Source organism: Argiope bruennichi, chromosome X1 (genome assembly GCF_947563725.1).
Source record: "Argiope bruennichi chromosome X1, qqArgBrue1.1, whole genome shotgun sequence".
Taxonomy (NCBI): domain Eukaryota; kingdom Metazoa; phylum Arthropoda; class Arachnida; order Araneae; family Araneidae; genus Argiope; species Argiope bruennichi.
In genome coordinates this window covers 8083436-8109698 of record NC_079162.1, presented here as the reverse complement: position 1 = coordinate 8109698, position 26263 = coordinate 8083436, and the positions used below count along the sequence as shown (strand labels likewise).

Sequence of the window (26263 nt, the reverse complement as noted above, 5' to 3'; positions counted from 1 at the left end):
AGCTATACTTTCCAGTACGTATCTGCTTATTTTTATGTGTATTTGGTATCAAATTGAGTTTTGTATAGCTTATATGACAAAGTAGAATTTCTATTACATCCTAAAATTCTGCAATGAAGTCGTACTGATGTCATTACTTTACAAATCTGTGTAAATAAAAAAATAAAAAAGAATACGGTGGACAAGAAAATAACTTTTATTTTTTAAAAAAAGCGATAACAATTATATAATTCCATAACTATGCAATAAAATATATATTGAATTTGTAATTTGCATTAAATTAAGTATTTAAAAATTTTCAATATAAACGAAATAGTAGACCAATGTTATAATTGAATTAATGAGTATTAGAACCAATATTCATTTTTAAACCAAAATTAATGTTATGCTCATTAATGGGGGGAAAAAAGGCAAATTTATAAGAATAGAAGAGAATGCAAACATTTTTTTAAAATATATCTATTGCAGTAAGCTCACTTTGATTCCATAAGCAAACATTTAGAAAATTTGATAAACCTCAAAACAAAATATTTCTGAAGAACATTTCAGAAATAAAGTATTAAGTAAGATACAATACAAAAATATTTTTGGTAAGAACACAGTTCAACATTCCAAACAAAAACAAAACTGAGATCCCAATGTTTACCGAAGACAAAATTACTTTCAAAATATGTGCATACTGTTGAAACTGTATACGTTTTAGAATGTGGATCTACATTAAATCGTTCTCTCACAGCACCAAGTTTTGGTCCCAGAATAGTATAAATGCAAAAGGTACAAAACAGATAAAAAAATATATATACTTAAGCTATAGAAGGCACATGTTTATTAAAGTAATTTGTTTTCTGACTAGAAATTTAGAAGGTTACAATAAGCAAAATTTAATTTGCAATACATTTTTCAGACAACACATGGCAAAATACTTCTTGAATTATTTCTATTTTCTTTCCAGCAATATGACTAGCCACCTACAGTGTAGTAACATGACAAATTAAAAAAAAAAAAAATCTATTTTTATGAACTTAAGATAGTTCAAATGCATATTTCATTTTACTATTCTTATCAGCGAGATTCTAAACTCTTAAGTTAAGGCACAAATACAATTATTTCAACTTTAACCTGTCTAAAATCATTAATTGCAGAAATATTGATAAAATGGAAAGAAGAATGCTTGTATCTAGTTCTCATGTAGAATAATTTTAAATAAAGGAAAATTGTAATGAGTTTTTAAATGTGCAGGTGCAAACAAATTTTACTTTTTATTATACTATTTTATCAAATAATTTATAATTAAAATATAACCCAAAATCAAATTTATTATAAATTTTCAGCTATACATGCATATTCAGTCTACAGCTTTCCTTAGTTATTTATCCTGATTATCCTTTTAAACACATTAAAAAAAATACTTTATAAAATTAAAGAAGCATTCGCTATCCTCCTCTCCACATACAGAAGATACTAAATTCTTCTCTCTGGTGGATTACAATAATTACAAGTCAGATAAAATTTAACATTTTTTTTCATTCATTTAACATTTTTCATATAAAATTTAACATTTTTAATATGAAAGTTTCAATATGAAAAGCAGCATGAAATTAAAGAAACCAATTTACAAGTAAAGAGAAACTTTCTAAAACGGCACATCTTAATCTCAATGAGAATATTGCGCTTAAAGTGAATAAACATAAGTATAAAAATGAACTATAGTAACTTTCATTTTTTTCTATTATTGACATCTTTCAATTAAGTGTATTTTAATAAAAATTGAAAAAGAAATATCATTTAAGCATATTTAAACATGATCAATACTTATTAGAAATTTGAGTCATAAGAAATGCATTACATTATTGTATTTCATTTGAAGTCAAATATCACAAGATATAGAAATATATATTGGATTTGAAAGATTTATGTCGCAGACAGGGTCCTACAGTCCGATTATAAAAGGAACTGACACCTGTCAATAATTAATTTCTTTCTTTCAGAGGTCTAAAAACATGTCACAGTTAATCATTATATTAATTTTTTTTAAAAAAAAATGCAGAATTCAGTAAAAATTATCAATATTAAAAAGTATAAATATCTGAAAAATTAATAATTTCATTATCACAATATTTACCTACTTAAACTCAAAATATGGTATTACACAGTTACTTAGAAGCCAAACAGTGCAGCATTTTAAGGATACAATCATTTAACTTTAAACCAGTATATATTAAATAATTTCAAAAAGAAAGAAAATGTTACAACAGACCAAAAATTAACTTGATGGATTGTGTAGAAAATCTAATTAGTATATGGAAAAAAAATTGGGAATACTAAACAAAAAACGGGAACATGAATTACACAAATAATAAATAGTAAACACTCATAAGACAAAATAGCAAAAAGATTGAGAATACAAGTTAATACTGAAATATCATTGAAAAAAAAAGGTCTTAATAATCAAAATACCAAAATTACATTAAAAATACTTCATCATACTTAATTATTTCCTGTGATGATTTTCTTTAAAACAATGGTGTACAGAAAAAAAATTTTAATGAAAATCTAGGACATAAATACTTTATTCAATTTACAAACATACTGTTTACAGAATATAAAAAATTTACCGATGTAATAATTTTATCAATATAGTACCCAAGTTTCAACTTTTAATAAAATAGTAGAAAATAAAAAGGAATTTTTTTAAAAAAAATTAACAAATGTCATGCATTTAATACAAATGAAAATGTATAATAGAAATTCATACAAAATATTTAATACTTTCAATTAAGGTATGTAAATATTTCGTAACAATTTCTCAAAAAAAAAAAAAGAATATACATAAATACATGCATGCGAAGAACAAGTTACTACATTAAATACTATCACAAAAGTAGCATTTTATGTGTTTATATTATATATATATATATATATAAATTAAAAAAAAAAACATTTGGCCACTTAACGCTTTGCTTCATTTTTCCCCAACTGAAATAATATGAAGAGTGAAATATTTTAAAAATCTATAAGACAAAGTGTTCTTTATTATAATTCATATATAACATATTGCAAATGAATTCTTTGATTTGAAAAAGATGTAATTTTAAATAATTTTATGAACAAAGAATTTTTATAAGTATAAAAATCCATTACTATTTTAATTCATACAAAAAGCACCAACAAACATGTGCATTTTACAAAAATTATTTTTTTGAAGGAGGAATTAAATGTTCTGGCAGTTCTTGTGGTAAATCATGACCCTCTAGTTTCACGTTTATGAGGTGCATGGCTAGTGCAAACTCATCAGCATCCAATTGCCCATCTTTGTCAATGTCGGACAGCTTCCAAATTTTACCCAAGACAGTATTTGGAAGTTTGGATTTGACCATCTCTGACTTCGCTGCTGCACCAGTGATCTTTCCATCTACAGGATTCAAGCGATTAAAGATCGCATCAAATTTGAAACGATCTTTCTCTACTACCCAGTCGACCTGAAGAGAACCAGCATCTGCTCCTTCTCCACGGCCATGGCCAAATGGATTATCATTTAAAGCATTCAAGGCACCTCCCTGTACAGGAGCATTTTCAATCTGCTCTTCTTGTTCACGTGGAATCATCTGCATTATTTTGGAAATATCATCCCGAAGCATTATGTCAACATTTTCCAAAAGTTTGGGTCGCAAAGTATTGAATTTGTCAAAATCTTGTTGCAGCAATTTCTCTTGCATTAATTTCATATCTGGAAAATCCCCCAGTGGTATCTGGTGCTCTTTCTGTAATTCTGCATAGATATTGCCTAACTTCTTGACAAGTTCCTTCTTTTTCGCTTCTTTTCCAAAGACTGATGGCATTTGATTTTTTAAAGAGCTTATGATGTATGCATGCACCTAAAATATAAAGGTTTCTTGATTAAGAAAATGAAGTATTTAATAAAGCATAGAAATTATATTTAGAATATGGAACAATATATTTATAAATCAATGCATTATATAAAGAACAGCAAAAATTCTAAGCAAAATTCTTTAAAAAAAAGAATATGAATAAAATTACTTAAAGGGATTTATCAGGTCTTTTTATACTTTATTTTTTCCTTTGGTACATTGAACTCTGTTTTAATAATTTTAATGCAATAATTTTTTTTAATGGATTTTGTTTCACAAACAAGATTTTTCACACTAGCAACAAAGAAATTTTCCCATAACTACAATAGTGGCCAAAACAGTAGATACAGTTAGGAAAAGTGTATGAGTTTTGATGGTTCATAACAGCAATTTTATTAAGACAAATGCCATGAAATTCTATCATTTTAAATGTAATTTATCTAAAAATTTAATAAAATTTTTATAGGAATATTAGTTTTGAAACAGCAGTTATAAGGAAGAAACAGGAAACAAATGATATGTACATAAATTCTCACTAATGGCAGTTAATGCTTAGTAAGATAACCTTTAACATCAATTAGTCAAGCAACACTGTTATATGAAGTTAACCTATGCTTTTAGTTTTGTCTTGTCATATCCTGTTGGATTATTGTTTTAATTAATTGGATTTCGTTGCTGCATTACTTCAATGTAATAAGTTCCTTTAGCCTGCTCCACAGATTTTAGAGTGGTTTATGGTCCGAGGTATTCCCAACCCTTCCAACAGCGAAATACGTTTTCAAACCAATTTTTACATACAATGGCAATGTGTCTTTGAGTTGAATCCAGTGGGAAAATAAAATAATTATCTGGGAAACGATCACATGCGAAAGGTAACAATTATGGAAAGAGGGTTTCATTTTATGTAATTTGGGCATTTATAACCCCACAAATTGCATAAATTCTGTACACATCTATTGCTGTCGTACATCCCAGATTGTAACAATAACTGGATATTTAACAGTAGATGTAATGCAATCATGGAAATCTTTGTTTCCTCCTGATGTATTTTATATCATTGCTAGTGAGGTTTTGATCTCATCACTCCAAATCGCAGTCTCTTTGCTTTGCTGTTTAACATTGGTGGTGGGTTTTTTTTCTTTTTTTCTCTCCCATCGGTTTAATCTTTTCAACTGTTTCAGACTCAAATATGACTTTTTTTTCTTCCAATTCTTGCATTTAGATCAGGATCCTACAATCTGCGTCGAGTGATCCTGACACTCAACTGTACATTGTATTGTACTATACAATTTCACTTTGTATACATCTGGATGATTTTCTTCTATCACGGAGACAAAGCCTTTTAATTACTCTACTGTCACTTGGTGTTGTGACCCTTTCTATGCCTTTACCAATTTGGTTTTGTACCGAGTTTAGTTGGATTTCCACCAATTTTCTATTTTCGTTATAATTAACGCTTTGTTCATGCAATGGTAAAACTTTACATCATGCCAATGCTTAGTGCCATTTCTTTCTTTTTTTTTTTATGTTTTGACAAATCACAAAACGAAAGAATATATTAAGTGACCAACTTAATAACAATCACAAAAAATTACCACCCTTCAACTACAAAACATGGTATCAACTGCTTAATTCTACTAGTTACATCATCTTACTATGTAAACAATCATTCGTTGGTTATATTCAAATAGGAGGGGGGGAAAAAAAGGCTATCTTTTATTAACTGGAGCAAAGTACGTTTCTTTTGGTTATTTCGCTATAATGTTAAAAATAATGATAAGTAACCATAAAGAATTATTATTCTTTGTTAAATTATTTTTAAATTCAAGGTATTACTGAGGTAATTGAAAGTTTAAGGTATTACTGCAAATACTATCGCTGCTGTGAGCCATCAAATCTTTAAAATGGGTTTTAAATGGCCACTATTGTAAAGTGATTCAACACTGTCTGAAAAATATTTAATAGCCAATGTAAAATATTTGTTGCGATGTGATACACTGGCATTCCGAGAGTTTAGTTATATTAACGTCCCTTTTTAAAGCAATACTAGGGCTATTTTGGGATGGACCTCGTGACTTAGCACCGTGGTCAGATGACGAGGAGACACCTAAGCTGGCACCTTTCTCCAAATTGCCACACCACATTAGGGGGAGGATGTTTGACCCTGGTGTATTTAATGTGCACTAGGCCCGCTTACACAACGGTTCTTCGGCGGAATCGGGTCTCAAACCTGAAACCCTCTGGTTCCAAAGCCGTGACCTTACCACCAGACCATCACGGCCCTCAGGCATTTCAATTAAAGAAATAATGAAGAAACTGCCCGAGTTGCTTCAAGTCTAAAATTTTTATTCATAAAGTATTTTATAAGTATTCCTCAGGGCATTTTAAATTATGGTTCAATAGATATATGTATAGGAATCTCGCCAAAAATATCAAATACATTTCTCATTCTTTTCAGTCGTTTTTTAATTTAAATTCATTAATTACTAATTTAATCAATGACAGTTAAACAAATGGTGCAGCCCTTTTAAATAAAGAATCTCCAATAGATTTTCTGAGTTTAGAGCCGATGCAATTTATGCCAAAATAATTATGTATCATTTGATTCAAGCCTACTTTCTACAGTTTGAATTTAAGAAAGGACGAAGAGCTAAGATTTTTTTGGAATTTGAAAAATTATTCTTGCGATTACTTCTGAACGATAAAAACGAAGAATGATCTTAAGATTGGAAACAAACACAAATGATTTCCACTGATAAGAAACAAAGGAAGTTTTGATACATATGATAAATGAAGGTTTAAATAAGTATAGGAAAAGTATTATCCAACCATTAACCAGTGTGCAGACGACAAAACCCTTATAAAAAAACTGATTATATTTGGGTATGTTGATTTCATAACAGATTTTCTCTGTCATCTCTATTTTGAATATTTAGAGTAGCAAAATTATGAAATATTTTATTATAATCTTATTGAGCAATGGTTAAGTAACATTTCTTGTATCGTCTGTTGACTGCTTTATTCTTCTATCTATTGACTGGAGCCATATTACTTGTCATTTTTTAGTGTTTCCATCTAGTGTAACCAATAAAGTTGATGGACAATCTATGAATTTAAATAAAATTAGCTTCATCCTTGGTCAGAAAGGGTAGGTGTGTAAAAGAACTATTATTATTTCATACGCCTATGGAATAGCAGAACCGAACAACATCATTGGATAAGAAAGACTATAAGAGAACAAGAATAATGGGGGGAAGGAGGGGGCTGTTATTATTGAACATTCAATCAGACGAGAAAAAATTATCTTGATTCCGCAGATAATGTTTAACCGCCTTAACCCAGTATAAAGACAGGGTTAATGAAATAGTTGAAACATTGATTGCAATATAGTCCTTGCTTTCCACAGATGGGATAAAAAGGGCTATGAATAAGTACAGAAAATTCTAAGAATCTACATTTTTTTTATGGTCCTTTAATCAGGCAACTCATAAATGATCCTAATTTCGCGAATCAGAACGAAAACCGTGGAACTCATTTTCCCTACATGTCAATTTTCTTCAAACAAAAGATAGAATATTATGTTAACAGCGAAATTAACTTCAGAGACATTGGCTGTAATTTGAACATAAATAGTTCATTACTTGACAACCTCACAGACCGTCTCCCTGAACAAAAAGAACAAGATGAATGTTTTCACCAGAGCATGAAGACAAAAAAAGATTAACAACAGGACAAATAATATATTCAAATGGTGGCAATTGCTGCTGGAATCTGCAAAGAGACTGCATAAAGAAAGTTCACTCAAGAATCTTATAACTTTAAACGAGTAATTCTTGCATATGTATAAATTTCATGTGCCTCGGAAACAGCTCTAACGATTTGGATCAAATTTTAAATTTAAATAAGTTTTTGCTTTTAAAGTTAATTGGTTAAGTACCTATATACACTATCTACCAATAAGTATTTGGACACCCATGCAAATGAGGATATCTGCGGTTCTGATCTACGTTACACAATCTGTACTTAAATACCATGTAGGAAACAGCATTTGTATTAGTCGCATGCAAGATGTCACGAAATTCAGAACCATCCGACTTCAAGAAAGGCGTAATTGTCGGATATTATAGAAATGGCCGACTCTTAAGGGACATATATAGTGAGTTAAACATACCAAAATCGACAGTGGCTTTTGTGATTAAGAAGTGGAAGGTGGTAAGCGGGGATTGTTGGAATGTGCTTCGACTCAGCAGACTCTCGAAACTATGAGATAGAGACCGCCGAGTGCTGTCCAGAGAAATTTGGGGAAACTGCACCAATCGATGACCTACATACCCCAAGAGTTCCAACAAGCATTCGGGAATGTTGCTTCCATAAATACCATCCGCAAGGAAGCACAGTGGCTTGATTTCCCATGGTCTTGCTGCTGCTCATAAGCCTTTGATTACAAAATCCAACCGCGTTGCTCGATTCCGTGGTGCAAGGCACATCGAAATTGGATCGTAGATGAGTGGAAACAGGTTCTCTGAAGCGATGAATCAAGATTCAATTTCTACCAGACGGATGGCACAGTCTGGATTAGGCGTATGTATAGAGAAAGTCTTGCCAGAATGCATTGTGCCTACAGTAAAGTTTGGCGGAGGTGGAATAATGGTCTGGGGATGTTTCTCATGGTATGGACTGGGACTCTTCATCCCAATTCATGGTAAGCTCAACGACAACTCCTACTACACTATTTTAGACAATGCAAGCTTCCTATGTGGTGGCAATTTTACGGGTTGGATCATTGTTATGTTCAGAATTACAACGCCACTTGTCATGCTGCGAGGTCCAACATGGATTGGTGTGATTAAAATGGGGTGAACCAATATGACAGGCTAGCCCAGAGTCCGGACTTAAATCCTACAAAAAAAAAAAAAAAACCCTGGTGCGAGTTGGATCACCGAATTAAGAAGTGCAGCAACCGTCCAATATCAGTGAAAGAATTTACATGTCTTCTCCAAGCCGAGTGGAAGAAAATACCACTGTGCATCATCCAAGCACTTGCGGAAAGCATGCCCCGGAGGGTTAAGACTGTAGTTTGCCTCAGGTGGAGGCTCTACCAGATATTGAATCTGAATAAATTGTGTTTATCTCTTTTATTGCAGGTGTCCAATTATTCATTGGTAGATAGTGTAGATGTCTTTCCTAAAAAGCGATTTTACACGCGCACGCAAAAAAAACTTTTTCATAACTATTAGAGTCTTTTTGCATCTGATCTCATGATGACAATGTCATACAGAACCATTTCAAATATTTTTGTGGTATTTGCAAATTTACCATAGGATGATAACCAAATGGCACCTCAACATTTTGTGAGATGGCACTAAATGACATTATCCGAATACAAATACGTTCGGCTTACATGCAATAGCTGCAAAGCAACTATAGCCATACCCGCAATATAGTATAAAAGGAAGTATTAGGTTAAGACCCGATTTTATCATGATAAAACTGAGTAATTTAAAAAATATAAGTAATGACAGATAAACTGTAAAATAAATATTGTAATATAGCAGTTTGTTTCGAATAACATTTTAAACTAAGTGCATTCATATTTTAATACACACTGCCGAGCGAAGCTTGGTCTTCTACGTACTGTTAAATAATAGAAGTTTTTGGAATGGAACAAAATTTTTCCCTTCAGGTTTTTTTTGTTATTTCTCATTTTTTAATTAAACTAGTGTAAATTTACAGGAATATTACTCAGTTAATTTTTTTATTGTTTTCAGTTAAATATTTTACAAAACTTGTTAAAAATTTTTTTTACTAATTTAACGACAATACTTTAAAGTGCTAATGGAAATAATGATACTGTCATATCTCACAAATAATAAGTGATGGTTAAAACTCTGCATTGGTTTTCCTTGAAATAAGTGTTAAAAAAAGTTAAAAAACGAGGCACCGAATTACGCGCTTGGATGTATAACTGATGTCAAAAAATTCCGTGGATGATTTAATTTCTATGCGATTTCTGATCGGGCTTTTAGCTCAGTGAACGTTTCTAATTCTTGAATTCAGCTTATTTAGAGAATGAGAATGTCAGCCCTTACTGTCAAAAATTTTCTCAATAAATACCAGTCAAAATTTTTCATAAGGTTCGGAAGATTCAAATATAATAAAACATAATATATTAATACTTAGTTCAAGCATAACTTATTTCTGTATTGAAATAAATTATTATGAGTGATACTATTAGCAAAAATAGTAATCAAAAAATTAAGAATAATTATGGCTTCAAAGTTTCTCTTGTAAGTTGACACGATTTCAGTATATACTTGTGGGAAAAATGCTTTCGGTATATATGCAACTTCATGCATTACAATGTTCCTATATACAAATCAAGGAATGATTCGCTTAATTGTTGAACACGTAACTACAATGTATCTATAGCATTCATTTCGGGAATTAAAATTTACATTTACAGGCTAAAATTTAGCTAGACAAAAAAATTCAACAATAGCGACACTTCAAAATGAATAATAATTGCTCCTTAACGAAGGGCAAGCGAACTAAGTACATATGAAAATAGACATTAAGCTAATATTATTTGCTTTAAATCCAAACAATTTTTTTTTCAATTTTAATCTAATTGAAAAAAGAAATATATTAACAGTGTCAGGAAAGGTAATTGGGAACAGTAATCACAGAAAGAACCAATGAAACCTTGGGGAAATAGGAAGCATGTGCTTTCTTTACTGAATTATAGATGAATACGAATGACACCTTCCCGCATTTTACGGTATTTTTTTTAATGTTTACTTTAATAGCCCTCATGCTAAAAAAAAGTGAAACCGAAACTTTTCTAAATGTTATTATTCATTCCCTACATCGGTTATTTGTAAGAGAAATTGCAAAGATACAAGTTCCTTGCATTTGCAGGGTATAACAGTTATAAAATTCAATTTTCATTTCTAAACTTTATACTGAGAAACAGAGAAATATTATCAGTTAAGCTTGATAATTTTCATCGTAAGTCAATAGGAACAAGCATTTATAGTAATGAAAACAAGTATGTTTCATGCATTTTGAATCATTATATAACAGGAAGTGAAAAAATCTAGAAACAATAGTATGACGTCCAGTCACACATGCTCATTATTGTATGTTAAATTCACAATTGACATTTCTAAAGAATATACCATATTACATTTCACGATGAAAACTTGTTATAAACGACTATAGGATGGTATAGAAGAAAACTGATGTCGAAGGAAAAAAAAAAGTAATGTTTAGGAATAAATCATCTAAAGACTCTTTTTAGTACGAAATGAAGACTCTAGAGATGGAGGTAACTTGTCCCTAGTCGATTATTCAACAATTGTGTATATTTTGATCGATTATGCTGCAGATATCAGAACTGTTAATTTGTAAATCTGAGAGATCGACTGAATTGTTGGTGGTCAGCGGAATACGTCAGATTTCAATTGGACTAAATCAAAATTTGTCTTAATAATTAATGATAGTTTGCCCTTTCCAAAAGCCAGATAAGAGCTATCCTACGATATCCAATCGCTCAAGAATAGTTTTTCAGGTAGCGTATATGTCAAAAATAAGTAGAATGGGAAATTGAGAACATGTTACCTGAAGTGAGCGAGTTTTCTTTATGCTTCCAAACTGAGCTATTATACTCATCTTAATGTACATTTCTTAGTCTTAGATATTTTCTTTTCGTGTCTCATTTTTCATTGGAACAGTTAAAGACGGATGGTAAAAGTTTCGTTAAAAAAGTAAAAGTCGTAATTTCTTACGATTTCAAATATATTCTCTTCAAATCAGTTCATCGCTGTAATCAAAGCCAAGACAAGAGTTCCGAATTGCCACATAATTCCTGGCGTAATTGGGAACACCGAAATAATTACGAAACGCACCTGCAATTGGAAACTACTTAATTTGGAAAGGTATGAACAAGGGAAAGGGTTTAATGAACCTCCCTGAACATAATTATAAACTCACATAAATCCCATCTCATATGCTCAATTTAAATCAAAGAAAATGACCAAATCTGCAATATTTGCTCCCGATTCCATAGCTGATTCTACTTAATTTTATAACCGAGTTATATTAAATCTGATGTTTTCATAAGAGGGAATTTGGAATTTCTGTATATTTAATTTTTTTTTTTTACATTCAAAATTTCTCAGCAAAAGTTAGAAATATTAAACTACTTTATTTGTAACAATTTTAACGTTCTATCTACTATTATTAAGAAAATGGAAGAATATAGGGTTCAAATATTTACCTGCGAAAATTTGTGAAAAGGATTTTAATTTCCAAAACGAATGTGAAATCATGACAAACAATCATGCTAAGAGGAACTTCTAACCCAATTTATTCAATATTTAAAAAAGGAGAGGGGAGGGGAGGATTTTTCAGCGTGTAAGACAAAGCACAGATAAAAACGGCTGTTAGTATAAGGGCAGTCTCTATTATCAGTCATTAAAAATGAAAATGCGAACGCAAGGACTACTATTGAAGTAGGGTCAGTAAGGGTAATTGGATACAAATTTTGTCGAGATTGTCATTTTCTGCGATTTAAAATGTTCTTATGAGGAAGAAAAGGTTATAATTTATGTGAATGGTTTTATTAAACAATGTCTTTTCCCAATCAATTAATCATTCTTAATTATAGCAAAGTTCATAATTACCCCGGAATATTCACAATCATCCCAGGAAAATAGAGTAATTGAAAACAAGCATTTTAGCTGCTGATCGCAACAATAAACATTTTTCAAGACAATATATTTGTAATAAAAAATTACTGCTTATTGATTCAGAATTTATTTTACAGCCATTTCCCAAGTTCATTAAAGAATTGTTTTTCCCTATTCCATAAAAATATATTCTTTTTCAAAGAAACACCACATCAGAACTGTCTAACCCCCTCAATCTGGTGTAATTTATAATCATTCTATCTGCAATCTTCCTGGGAGAAGTCGGTAAATTAAACTTTACAAAAGCAGAAATCACTGAACATTGAGGCACGAAAAAGAACTATTTAAGAATTAGAAATTTACTTTAAATTGAATAAGTATTAGAAGTTCAATTTATATATCAACTGAAATCGAAGGCCATTTAATTGGAAGATAATTTTAAAAAACTTCGAATTATCAAAAAAACACGAGACCAAAAGATGGATTTTTTTTTTTTTTTAATCCATGGCGCAAACATTGAACAAAATTCCATGTTGACTTAATTGTTTAATCCAAAACAAAATGCATAAGATTGGAATGAGATGTATTGAATGGAAAAATACTGAGCTACAGACAAGGAGGGTTGGATGCAAATTACTTTGTTTGGCATACAATAATTATCATGACTGATAAAGAAAATCTTGAAAGCACTGTCTTCACACATGCGCTTCAAATTAAAATTTAGTCTATTTTCAGTTAATCCATTTGCAACATTCATAATGGCGGATTAGAAAATAACCATAATGATTAAGAACAAATGCATTTTTTCGTGTTTAAATTAATAACAGACGAATATGACACCAAAACATTTTTCCGTGAACACCAGCATTCGACATTCAAATCCAAGTGCAGAGGATAGTAAAAAACAGCATTATCAAAAGCTAAAAATGGAGAAAAATAATCTATAGTTACTGGTTAAAGATTAATGCATGGAGTTAAACAACTTTCAGAGCATTTTATTATTTCTGTGGACGGAATGTCAGCCATTATGAGCTTAAAGCACTTGCTTGTTAAGCAAACAGGTATACCAAAAGATGTTCCGATTAGAAGGTAAATGTCGAAAATAAAGTCCAGATCAAACAGTAATGGTTTGTACACAAGCACTTTCAAAATGCATTTTTCTCTCTTTTGCCGAATAATCGAGGGTTTGCAGAGAGCAAATTGGGTAAGGGAGAGATCTAAAAACAAAATCTTGCAAGGGTTGGAAAATTAATTTCGGGATAAGATTTCATATGATGGTAGTATACATTTAGAATATTCATTCATTCATTAAAATTTAAAAGCACAATGGCCAGCCAATTCCGAGAAAATGATCCTCAAACTTTGAGCATAGGTTATCTATTAGTAATTTTCAACCGTAGCTGACCGCCATGTAGCCGACAATTCAGTTTTAGCTTTTCATCCGTGAGACCAGGGTTTGACACTGGGTTTCCCCCCCCCCCTTACTTTTAATTAATATACTTTTCATTTTTTATACATATATAGATATTCATTCTCCTAATTTTTGAATTATAATTTAATTTTTTAAAGAAAACATAGTAAATTAATGTAAATTTAAAGTATTTGTAAAATGTTAATTTGAAAGAAAATGAAAACACAAGCTTAAGATCGAATCCCGTTCTGGCGGATGAAAAGCTAAAGTTCTACTGACTGTGCTGTCAGGACGGTCAGCTACGGTTGCAAATCACTAGCATATAAACTATACTCAAAGTATGAGTATGGCTGGTTATAACGCTTTAAAATTTTAATGAACAAATATCCTAAATACACACAAATATATAAATACAAATATCCTAAATACAACATACACAATTCCAATCCGTGTCCTTTCCTCGTTAAATTTTCCTTCAATTTAACACTACAATGTATGTCGAATTGATTTTGCATTGCAGGGTCTCAAAACATGAGACGAAAGCCTGTAGTGACATATTTGGAGAGAAAAACCAACAATGTAGTCGAAATTTATTGGCTTTGATTTGATAGGTTAAAAAAGAATTGGGCATTGCCCGAAATAACCATTCTGCAGGGAGAGACATTTGGTTTGTTTGGCACTTAAGTGAATGTTTATTTTTCTACAGTGAGGCATGGACTGTTATGTCACAATCTATTTATTACATCAGTATAAGCAGATGTTGTCTCACTGCGGCCTTCGATTTTGACCAAACTGTGTTATGCATCGACCGAACGAATTTTGCAGTTTTTGTAAATATTTCAGAAACTAAGCAATGCATAATTTTTATTTATCCCATGTCAAAAAAATTGTTAAGCTACATTCCATTTTTTTTACAATCATGTTTAAAAATTAATAAAAAAATATTACATTTGTAATTTATGAATTTATCTCATTTTATGAAATAATTTGCTTTTAATCAATGAAAATTTCTTGAGTGCAATATGCCATAATTTCCGGGATATTACCAAAAGTTCATTTAGCACCGAAAGCGTAACTTTCCAAAACTTTAATTTTCATCCAACTCTAAAATTTTATTGGGAGACTAATATCATAACAGTGAAACGATTCAGCTAAAGATAAATATGGCGGAGGGGATAATCCGGATAGTAGTTAATACATTTGTCGATTGAAATAAATATATCCCCTCGAGTCATTTTCAAAAACATCTTTTTTATAAAGATGCGACAATAAATATGAAACTTTACAGGTTTCCCATTTTTAAAGTAAGGGACAGAACTTTTACCTGGTGCATTTCAGATAAACTTCAAAAACAGGATACGCTCACTGCTAATTGAAAGATTTCCAAATTTTATTCATCTTCACAATGTTTTTAATCATTTGCGCTCCAAGTATTCTGGACATAATGGAGCAAAATAGTAGCAGTTGTTAAAAATATAATAAGAGAAAAAATAAAATAAAGAGTTAAGCAACAACAAATAATAAAAAGGTTAAGGATTAATTCAATGAGAAATGAAAATATTTTAAAAGAGGGTATAACATACGACGCAGAGTACAAAAAAGTGAATTCAAAGCAAGTATACTATTCAATTTTATCAAGCTTTGACATAGTTCTTTAAAAGTTGAGAAATTTCTTAAGCACCTTCGGAAGAAATAATCAATGATCAAGCACCATATCTTGAATCGTAGTGGAATGCATTCTACCAGCCTGAAAATAAGTCATTTCTCAATCAATTTCTTAAAATATTACAAAGGATATATATTATCTAAAACTCGGCTCTTTTTTATTATTATTATAATCAGAATGCCCTGGTCAGTTTCTTTTTCCGAGAAAGAAAATTTGAAAGACAATAAATATTTCGTTTTGTTATAAATGAATTAAAAAAATCAATCAATTTGCACTGACTGGAGGAAATATATGCCTAATTTTTTTTTAAAGAAGTTTTGAATACAAAAAAGTTTATTTTTTATTGACAGCAGTGAAAACAATTCAGTCAATCGTATTAAATTGCGGCACACAGTAATGTTATGCCGCTTCTGCAGAAATATCTGAACTTCTCAGAGTTGCAAGTATATGAAACATTTCACATCTCTAAAATTCCGTGTGCCTTGCTTAGGGAAAATTAAGAATATGCTATAATGCGAATTCTACTTTTCTCATAAAAAGTCAGAAAATACTATAAACCATGAATACAGCCATCAATACTCTATCAGACTCTCTGCATCATTCAAAAATCAAGCCATAAAATTAGAACCAATTAAAAGACTCCCCAAGATTAACCGTCGATTAAATACTTAAAAATTACAGGACAAGTGAAAGATACGATTCTATTCCAAAATTCTTCGAAAGGATAAAAGTGAACGATTCCTTCATTTTTGGTGCAAAATAACAATTTAGCAGTCATTAAATAATTTAGACAAAGGGGAGGATAAATTTAACAGCTCATATTGACACTAATTGGAGCCACTTTAATATTCACGTAAAGAAAGCTTTCCCGAATTAACACCATGCTGTTAACATGTCTAATCTTTTATTTGTTGCCAGTAGGACTGACTAAAAATTTTAGTTATCATTAGGGGAGAAAGTGTTCGTGGGACACCAACGCGACATCGCCAGACGGCAGAATTAATTCACTTTTTTTATTTTTTTTGTGAATAAATTGCGCAAGCTATTTTTCGTTGAGGAAAAATGAACATTTTTTTAAATCTGCATTTCACATTTGTTTGAGAATATATATATATTATATATATATATATTGTATTTTCTGTTCAAATCAAATAGAACAAATATCAATTGCTTTCATTAAACCTATGCTAAAATGCAAAATTTTAGCGTGAGACGAATGAAAATCAAAAGGGGCTTTATTTCCATTTCAATCTTTCGAAAATATCCTTTACAATATTATCATTTTAGAGATGACAAAATATTACAAAAGAAGAAAGAAAAAGCAAATTTTATTTTGTAATTTCTATTTAAAATATAAATTATTATTAAAATCAGTACAAAAAAGTTAAATAACCGGACATAGGTCTTTACCTTAAATATAAATGAAATTGATTCTTTAAAGCTTTTTTTTTCCCCCCTTTCTCGAGAACTATCGGAATTTTAGTTTAACAATTGAATATTAATTGGCGAGCATAAATTCCTATTATCCTGATTCCATTAATATTGGTTGAGTAGCTCTAAGTCTGAACATTGTCCGGCAAAAGAGTATCTATAAATTTCTTTTTTTCTCACTCTCCTTTTCAAAATTATTCACGTAAAACTTTTTAAAGAATTAATAGCAATTGAAGGAAAAATCTAACAGAATTGAAATTGATATCGTTGGAAAGGCAAAATGTTTAATTTTAAGAAGATGTAATATATTTTTTCAGAATAATTTACTCCGAAGTTTCTGTGGGAATAGTTATTATTATTAGTTAAATTATTATTATTATATTAGTTAAATTTTAGGAGCCTGAAACGACTATTGCCATCAAACATCTGTTTCATTAACTAGCAGCAGCTTTACGTTTCTTGCCCTTACTTGAACGATTGACTGACACTTTTATCCTTTGTTCAAATCTCTAAAAACTGTTATAAATATAGGTATTAAAATAAAATTAAAAAAAACTAATCGACCACTATTCCGCAATGTTAATTTTAGCGCGTTACATTATTTTAAAATTAATAACTGAAAGAAACATAGTGCAGAAATGAAATTGAAATCATTGATAGGGTAAAATTTTGGATTTTAAAAGGGTGTAAAAATATTTCTTCTTTAAAAAAAAAAAAAAAAAGGTTTGAGTTAATTTCCACTTAATTGAATATTTAAATTTTGAAACGCTAACAATAATTTTTTTTTCTCGTCTTAACCAATTAAGCACGTCCATCCAAATCTGCAGTTAATGTGTAATTTTTTTTATCTAATAAAGATGAAATTCTATTAGCTTTGTGATTTTTCTTTTCAAAATTTGCTAATCACCATTTATATTGCGTTTAACGTGTAACTGCATTATCGCTTGATTTTAAAAAGGAGGACTTGAGGTATTTTTTAAATCAAATTCCACAGTTAATCGATAAAATAGGCGTGAAAAAATGTGGCCTAGTCATTTAAGAATAGACGCGGAACGTTATTTTAAACTACGCCTTAAAGCTACAGCAATATTGCCAGCAGTATTCGTATATTTGAGAATCAGTACTAAATCAGAGGTCGAATTGTTCAAAGCTAGTTCAAACGCTTGATGGAAGAAGACCTAATACATGAAATAAAATCCAAAAATGCCAAATCAGCGGCAGTGAATCTTGTAATCAAAAGAACCAATTAATAACATTCGAAAATCTGCAATAAGACTTCTAGGATGTTGAGCATTATCAGGAAGAGATTTATATGCATTCCAAAGAAGTTCTTCATGAACGACCACACAAACAAATCGCTGAGCGAAAGAGTGCAAACCCTTTTGGAAACCTCATAAAATCTTCTCTTGTTTTGATGAATACTATGATGATATGAGAGTACTTTTATGAAACCCAAATAATCGGAAAAGCTGAGTCTCGGTGAAATCGGAAAAACTTCAAAATAACGACATATCAAAAATTATAATCAGTGTCTGTAGAAATTTTACATAGATCCATTCACTAACAGAATTGTACAACCACGCCATATGCATGCTGCGGAATGATTATAAATAACCGGTTTCATTATTTCGCGCATAAAAAAAATCGTTTCAAAGAATGGTAAAACCTTTTTTACACATTCTAAATAATCAAATACAAAATTTGATTGTGAATCAGGCAACTGCAAAGATTTAGACCACTCATTTATAACCAAATTTGAAAACCGTGTAAAAGTACTTAAATATAATATTATGAGATTTAAACGACATTCAGTTTTAATCTGAATAGTTCCGAGTACATAGCTTTTGCAAATCAAATGAAAGCACAAAACTCGATTACCTTAAAAATACTGCAAAATTAGTACGAGCCTTCGGGCACTATAAGGAGTTTTCTAGTTACCTATTTGTTAATCCGATCCAATGCTTTTGGTAAGTCATATCACTGACTCTCCGACCTACCCGAAGGCATACGGATAAAAATACTGAATGACCGCCGCAACAGCAACACTGGCGGGAACTGTGGTTGAGTCCTAAGGACCATCACCGACCACGGTACAACCCTTCCCGATGGAAGTACCTCCCGTCATCGATGGGAGGAGCCAAATCTCCCACCTTTTTGTGTACTCTCCAGGGTGGCGAGATCCAACTACCATATCGGAAGCATCTCAGGCTCATTTCGAGGTGCCCCCGGCGGGTTCCAATGTATTTGGTAAAATGAATATGGAATTTCAAGTTATTAATATCTAATGTTTAATATTTCCTTTAATTATATTAACGTCCAATTTTGAAGCAACACAAAGGCTATTTTGAGATGAGCCTTGCAATTTTGAAAGCGGCTGGATGTAAAGGACAGCGTCCCTTCTCCAAACTTGTGCACATAGCTAGCAGGTGGGCATTTGGCCGGAGCTGCCGTGCAGAAAATAATCCTATGGGCGTGGAACAGACGATAAGGGAGAAAGACTAAGCGATGGTTGCTTTTCGCTTACCAAGTTGTTTACATTCCTTCTCATGCCATAATTTTAAAACTATGTAGTATAAATTTCAATTAATGACTAATAATATTGACTCCTTACTTTATAATTTTAAAAGTACGATCATTTTACGTAGATTTCAACATAATAAAAACATAAAATGATACGTAAACTTATTTTTTTCCAAAATTAATTTGAAGCATTTGCATTTAGAGAAAAAGTTGATTCTACAAAATAATTTAAAACTATTTGCAGAGTAAGAATTCTCTAGGCAAATACAAAGGCAGCATTTGAAAACTTGTTACAAAAGTTAAATATTTTAAAATTTGTTAAAAATGTTTAACAATACCTTCATTTCAATGCAACAGCTTTTGCTTTTAAATACCAAGTAAAGATTTCTTGGCCGTTAAACTTATTATGTCTAATATTAATTTATTACACCACTTCGCAAATGAAACTTCAGGTTATGAAGGGTATGTTCAGAAAGGCAAAGTTACATGGCTATCAAATCTCTCACAAAGCTTATTATTTTAAATGCAACTTCAATTTGTTCAATTCTATTCAATAGAATTGCAATAAGTGCTACCACAAAATTATCATTACCTTCCAAATCTGCCTCTTATCAGATCATATTATTTTCCTTTGAAAATTTAACTATCCTATTAAGATTTTTTAATGAATAATAATTTTTTTAATTAAAAAAATCAGTTAAAAAAATCTAATTTTTAAAATCTATAACACATTTAAATTAACAAAACATTTCTGAAGAGCATTTTCCCATGCTATTTATTTTGACCAGGAATTGCATGCCTGTTTTTCTATTTATATATCCATTGAATAAACTCCCCCCCCAAAAAAGAAACCTGCAATAAGAAAAGTAATATTGTAATTGTAATAAATAATTGTTTTAAATTGTAATTTTAACAATTAAACATTAATAGATATAATATTTAAGAAGTTGCTCTATTAAATACAATCGAGTTTCCTCTATTAAATGTAACAGAATTTTGAAGACATATATTAATTAAAAATAATTGTGTTAAAAATTAAGCAATTATATTTATAAAAAATAATAAAATTGTTTATACAATTATTTTTAAAATTGATTTAAAAAGATAGTACAGTACTATCATTAAAATTCATGCGAGTATTTAAGACAATTTTTTTTTATAAATAATATTTTCAGAAATAATACTTGGAATTTTACGCATTTTTTTATAAAAATTGATAACTTTTGAAATATCACTGGATGAAAATTTTAACAAAAACTACATAAAAGAAAGACGTTTTTCATAAAAAGCAAAAGAAAATTACGACAAACAACTTATTTTTAAAAAGATAATATAAAATAGAAATTTATATCATCAAAATGTTCCTCATTACAAAGAATAATCTAAAACTTTAAAGAGTAGTCAATCTTAAGCTTAATGTGTAGCTGCAATCAAAAAGTTGGAAAATATTGCTAATAAAGAGAAATAATATGTATTAAATATTTGCATGAGTTTCAGATATTGATATATATTCTGTTCCAACGTAATCCATTGGTAAACTAGAAATATTTGCATGAATTTTAAATGCAAAAAGAGTAAGAATCTAAAACATGCTAGAGGTCATGCTGGTCTGCTATAAGAAACTAACTGAACACAGTAAAAAGAAGCCCATAACATAATATTCGTGAAACATAATGGAAGAAAGAGTCAGTCAGTCAAAAGCCAGGCACTTAAAATAATTATATTGCTTTCTTGAAGGCCCTGAAAAATTTGATACACATTAGGCTTGCTCATGTGGTTCTTAAGATATAATTGGATTTTGAACTAGAAAACCATTCAACCCCAAATCCGAAACTAAACTACGCTACAATGGCCCATAAAAATAATGTATGCATTTTTTTTTAAATTATTATTTCTGGCTTTTTTAAAGCAATTAAATTATTTGTCTACATTTTGAGGAGTTTTGTTTTTAAGTTCATGATAAATGAAATTCATATTTATGATATTTTTCTAACCTACTGAAATTTCCACTGAAACAATTGCTTGAATTTTTTTTTTTCAATAGTTAAAGCTTTAAGTTTTCGTAGGAGATTCAGCAAAATTTCATCACACATTTAAACAATATTATAAAATTAGTATTTTAAAGCTTTTTCATTGAAAAAGCTGTGTGCATTTAATGCTCATTGTGTAATTATCTACTAAAACTAAAGATGTGTACCTATTGTCTACTGGTACATTACAGGGCAGACTATTTGATTTAATCAAATTTGGCATAAATATACCTATGAAAGTGAAAATATAAACTTTGAATAAATCAATTTTTCAGATACATTTATTTTAATGTATCTGAAAGCAAAATTAAATACAACTTCTGAAAATATCCCACAAAAGTGTTTTTTGCAGAATCTAAGAATCTCAAAAGTTATCTTTTCATTAATACAAACTTACCAGTGCAATTTTTCCTTGATTTTAAGACTTATAAAAATATTTCTAGATAGATCTTAAGTAGTAATTTTTATTGATAAAAAAAATCAGTCGAAATCTTTCAAGTTTAAATCAAATGTTTTAGTCATTTCGTTTTCATCTATACAAAAATAACTTATCTTAGAAAATTTTTATTTATAAGTTTCAGTTAGGCTATGAAAATTAAGTGATTTTATAACTTATAAATATTAAAACTGGTACTCAAAATCATATATAGTGGGAAAAATAAGATTTGTCTTATTCCAGAATTTAATTAGTTACATTATGTTTAATTAATGCACATAAATTTAGAAAATGTTCATAACTTCTATAGATATGCTTTATTGTGCATTTCAAAAACAAAAACAAAAGTAACTTCTTTGATAACAAAAGGTGAAAAAACATATTCCAGATACAAGAAAAAAACATCTACACAATAGCAGTAAAGCAGCTACAGAAAAGTGCCTTCAACGCAATAAAAAATAAGTATAAAAAGTACGTTGTTTAATATCATATTAAAAAATCACAGCTATCAAATATATCATTTTACCCCATTTGTTGCATTAATCTAAAAAAAAATTTAAAAAGAAATTAAAAATTTTTAAAAAAAGAAATAAAAACAATTGCAGTTTAAAAAATTATACGCATAGTATAAAATTAAAATCAATTAAATCTGTTGAATCTTTTCAATCATTATGCAGCATAAAATCTATTTCTAAACCTTTGTGGTCCACTGAATTTATTAGTGCTAAGGTCCAAATTAATTTATAGAATGAAATAAGTCACTTTGAATAAATGGGAAAAAATATAATGCAGCATCAGTTTTAGGGAAACTAAAATAGGAATTTTATGCTTAGTGGCACTGGATAGTGGACTTATTCAATCAAAATGTGGTGTTCCGTGATAATGGGCAGTAAAACACAAAGAGGAGAAAAGACCGAAAGCAAATTCTAAAGAACTCTTTAGTAAACTAAATGAATAAAGTAGATATTGATCAAAGATCTTTAATAAGACAAAAAAAAGTTTCGAAATAAGAACAAGCTTATCTAAGTTACACATTCAGTGCGAGTAGAAAGTAATAGAAAAAGAATGTCCCTTCGAAAAATAAGAGAATGATTTCAGCAAACTTCTCTCAGTTTAAAGAAGCAAGCAACAATGACTACTTTTTTTATGACCAATCACAACTCAAATAAATTTAAACAAAACTGTATAGTACAATGATGAAAAATTAATGGTACAAAATGTTTAAAATTTAGATTTCTAATTTCACATTCCAGTTTGAAAATAGCAGGTTGAAGATCTAACACATTTACATGATGAGCAAATTAAATCAAAGGTTGCTAATGAGTTCATGGAAACTCTACACTATTAAATTTTGATACTTTTTAAGCACAATTTAAATACTAAGCATTGAAAAGTCTTCGCAACACAATTTAAAAACAAAAACTGTTAATAAGAATGGTTATCTAATGTGCCTTTGTCAATCAATTAGTACGGTTTTTAATAATCTTGTTTTTTTAACAAATTTTTATAATTTAGAAAAATAAATGCTTATAAGAAACTGCTCCTTTCGGGATAAGAGCCTAAAAAATTAAATATGTAATTTTTTAAAGTATTGGAATGAGAATATCTTTAACAATGTTCAATATTAGTGCTACAAAGAGAATATTTACTTCAAAAGGTACTTACTTTAGCTAATCGTGCACGCTTGATTAGATCATTCAATTTCCTCAAGGCTGCATTTTTTGGTAGGCTTTGTATATCTTTAAACATATCTTGTTCTTCAGCTTCAAACAATTTTCTATTAGCATCATAATTAAGGGGTTGATCCCAGAATGAGCCAATATAAACACGAGCCACTTCAGGGGTATTGAGAACTTTACCTAAAGACCACATAAGTGCACCATACACACGCATCAGTTGTTGGCTGTCCACCATGTCAGCTTTATTAAGAACAATGCGAATTTTATCATCATGTCCACGCAAAGCTTCAATACTGCGCCTGAATTCATCCGAAATATCTAATTTATGTGCATCGAACAGAAGAATTATACGATCGACTCTTTCGGCAAACCATTCTAAGACTCCAGTAAATTCATAGCCTCTATCAACTCGCTGTTTCTCACCAGATAAAATACCAGGAGTATCAATGATAGTAATGCTTTTCAAAACTTCCGAGTTAACAACAGAAGACTGAAACCTATTTAAAAATGCATTACCAAATTTACTAAGTGGGCGAAACTGTCTCTTGGGATCAACAACAAGAGCATTTCCAGGAATGATACTTTCTTGTTCCCCGTACATCACAGCGATAAAACGATCTGTAGTAGGTTCTGGACCAATACGTATTCCAGGAAAATCTTTCTCAAGCAAATATTTAATGAACGTAGTTTTTCCCGTAGAATACTGACCTACCAACAAAATCATGGGTTTTGCTTCGAAATCGGCGTCATTTAAAGGTGGAGAATGAAATTCATGAAACAAATAATGTTCCTCTAAAGGTAATATTTTTAACTTGTAGATCTTCTTCAAACCTTCCACAACATTGTTGTAGAGATCTGGTGGATGACGTCTAGAATCTTTCGTAAGGTAGCTAAACATTTTGGAAATTCTGGAAGACCTTGTGCCTTGTCAAGAATCAACTTTGTAGACAGCAATCAAACTCAACGCCCCACGAAATCGAGACTAGACTGGAAAAGGAAGGGGGAAAAATGAACAGATGAACAAAATACACTGGTTGCCACCGCGCAAATTTAAATCAAAGCTTTTGATAGGTCGTGTGTCTTCGAGAGCGGCCAGTTAGAGTAGGGATGAAGAATACTTTACTAATTGTTATTATGTAACCAATATCAAAAAGTCACAAATACCAGTGATCAATACTTTTCAAAGAGATGTGTGATTCAAATTCTTAATATGATCTTACTGGGGATGTTTTGATTATAGGTCTTGAACCACAATAGAAAATAATAATCGATACGATCTATCCAATGAGGTCAATTCCCTCTCACGTGATAGGTGCCAAACAAACCGCATCTGTTCAATTTTCAACCGTTCTACGCATGTAGGGAAGTCTCCCGATAACGTTGATGAAAGCAAGAGAGTGGAAGTTGAACGTTACACTAGCCAAATAATTTAAAAACTTTTGGTTTTTTAAAAAAGAAATTAATATTTTGAGTTATTTTCTCCAAATTTCCGTAATAATGTGATTTTATTTCTTATATTAAAATTTTAATTAGTATTTTTAATATAATTGTTTTTGCATAATTAATTATCATCGATTTCTAATTAATTTGCTGCCGTTTTAACCTTTCATTTCCCTCATACTTTTTTTTTGTCCTAATCACAAATTGCCATGACAAAGTTTTTTGAAAAATTACATATATTCTTTTTTACATATTATTTAAATGTTATAGAATGCTGAATTTTATAAATATATATTTTTTAAAAGAATTATTACTCTTGGATAAGTTAAGATTTTGAAACGTACTAATAAAATAATTAAATTTTTTTTCTTATTTAATGATTTTTATTAATATTGAGACTTTTTATGTTTGCAGTATGCATACATAAAACTCAAATTTGAATACATGAAACTCAAATTTTGTATATATTGAATAAATTATGTTTATAATTTCAAATTATGAAATATAAAAGGTATAGATACGATATTTTTTATTATCTATGCAACTTATGAATCAGTTCTCATTTTAATTCGTAGAAATCATTAAAGAACAAACAAGCAAGATTTACCCTTCATAATTTTTATTTACACATTATAAAAAATATAGATAACAAATATATGATAATTATTTGAAAAAGCATGAGCAAAGGGATGTTTAAATGCATTCACCTATTGAAAAAAACTTAAACTATTTATCAACATTTAGTTTTCAAGACACTTAGAAAGAAATAAACACAGCGACAGCATGACAAGAATTTCAAAGTAAATGATGAAATCAATTTTATTCAACAGAAACATCTTGAAAACTAAATAACAGTTTTTTTTTTATCTCCAATAAAAACATATTATAATGTTGAGCAATATACTTTAAAAGCAGAACATTTCTGAAATAAATTTTAAAATACTGAACAAAAATTACATTGAATGAATGTCATAAAATAAAACAAAAACATGCAATACTCTAAATTTAATAAACAAGAATAAGGTAATGATAAATATATAGAGAAGTTAAATAGGATATAAAGAGGATTTGGAAGAAACACTTTTAAGCCC

At 29.9% G+C, this 26263-nt stretch overlaps 1 protein-coding gene across 1 annotated transcript; it reads right to left on the bottom strand.

The window, feature by feature from the left end:
- Positions 1 to 186: 186 nt before the first annotated feature.
- On the bottom strand, positions 187 to 24743 carry LOC129958546 (EH domain-containing protein 1-like). The gene is made up of 2 exons (XM_056071087.1): positions 23719 to 24743; positions 187 to 3875 (listed from the first exon to the last, which is right to left on the bottom strand). Exons 1-2 carry the CDS (start codon positions 24628 to 24630, stop codon positions 3192 to 3194), a joined length of 1596 nt encoding a protein of 531 aa, XP_055927062.1. The 5' UTR covers positions 24631 to 24743; the 3' UTR covers positions 187 to 3191.
- Positions 24744 to 26263: the final 1520 nt, after the last annotated feature.

Excerpts from the sequence above, each read along its gene's own strand:
- LOC129958546 (XM_056071087.1), bottom strand. The coding sequence starts at position 24,630 with ATGTTTAGCTACCTTACGAAAGATTCTAGACGTCATCCACCAGATCTC. Across the intron at positions 3,876-23,718 it reads AGCGTGCACGATTAGCTAAA|GTGCATGCATACATCATAAG; the intron begins GTAAGTACCTTT and ends TTTATATTTTAG.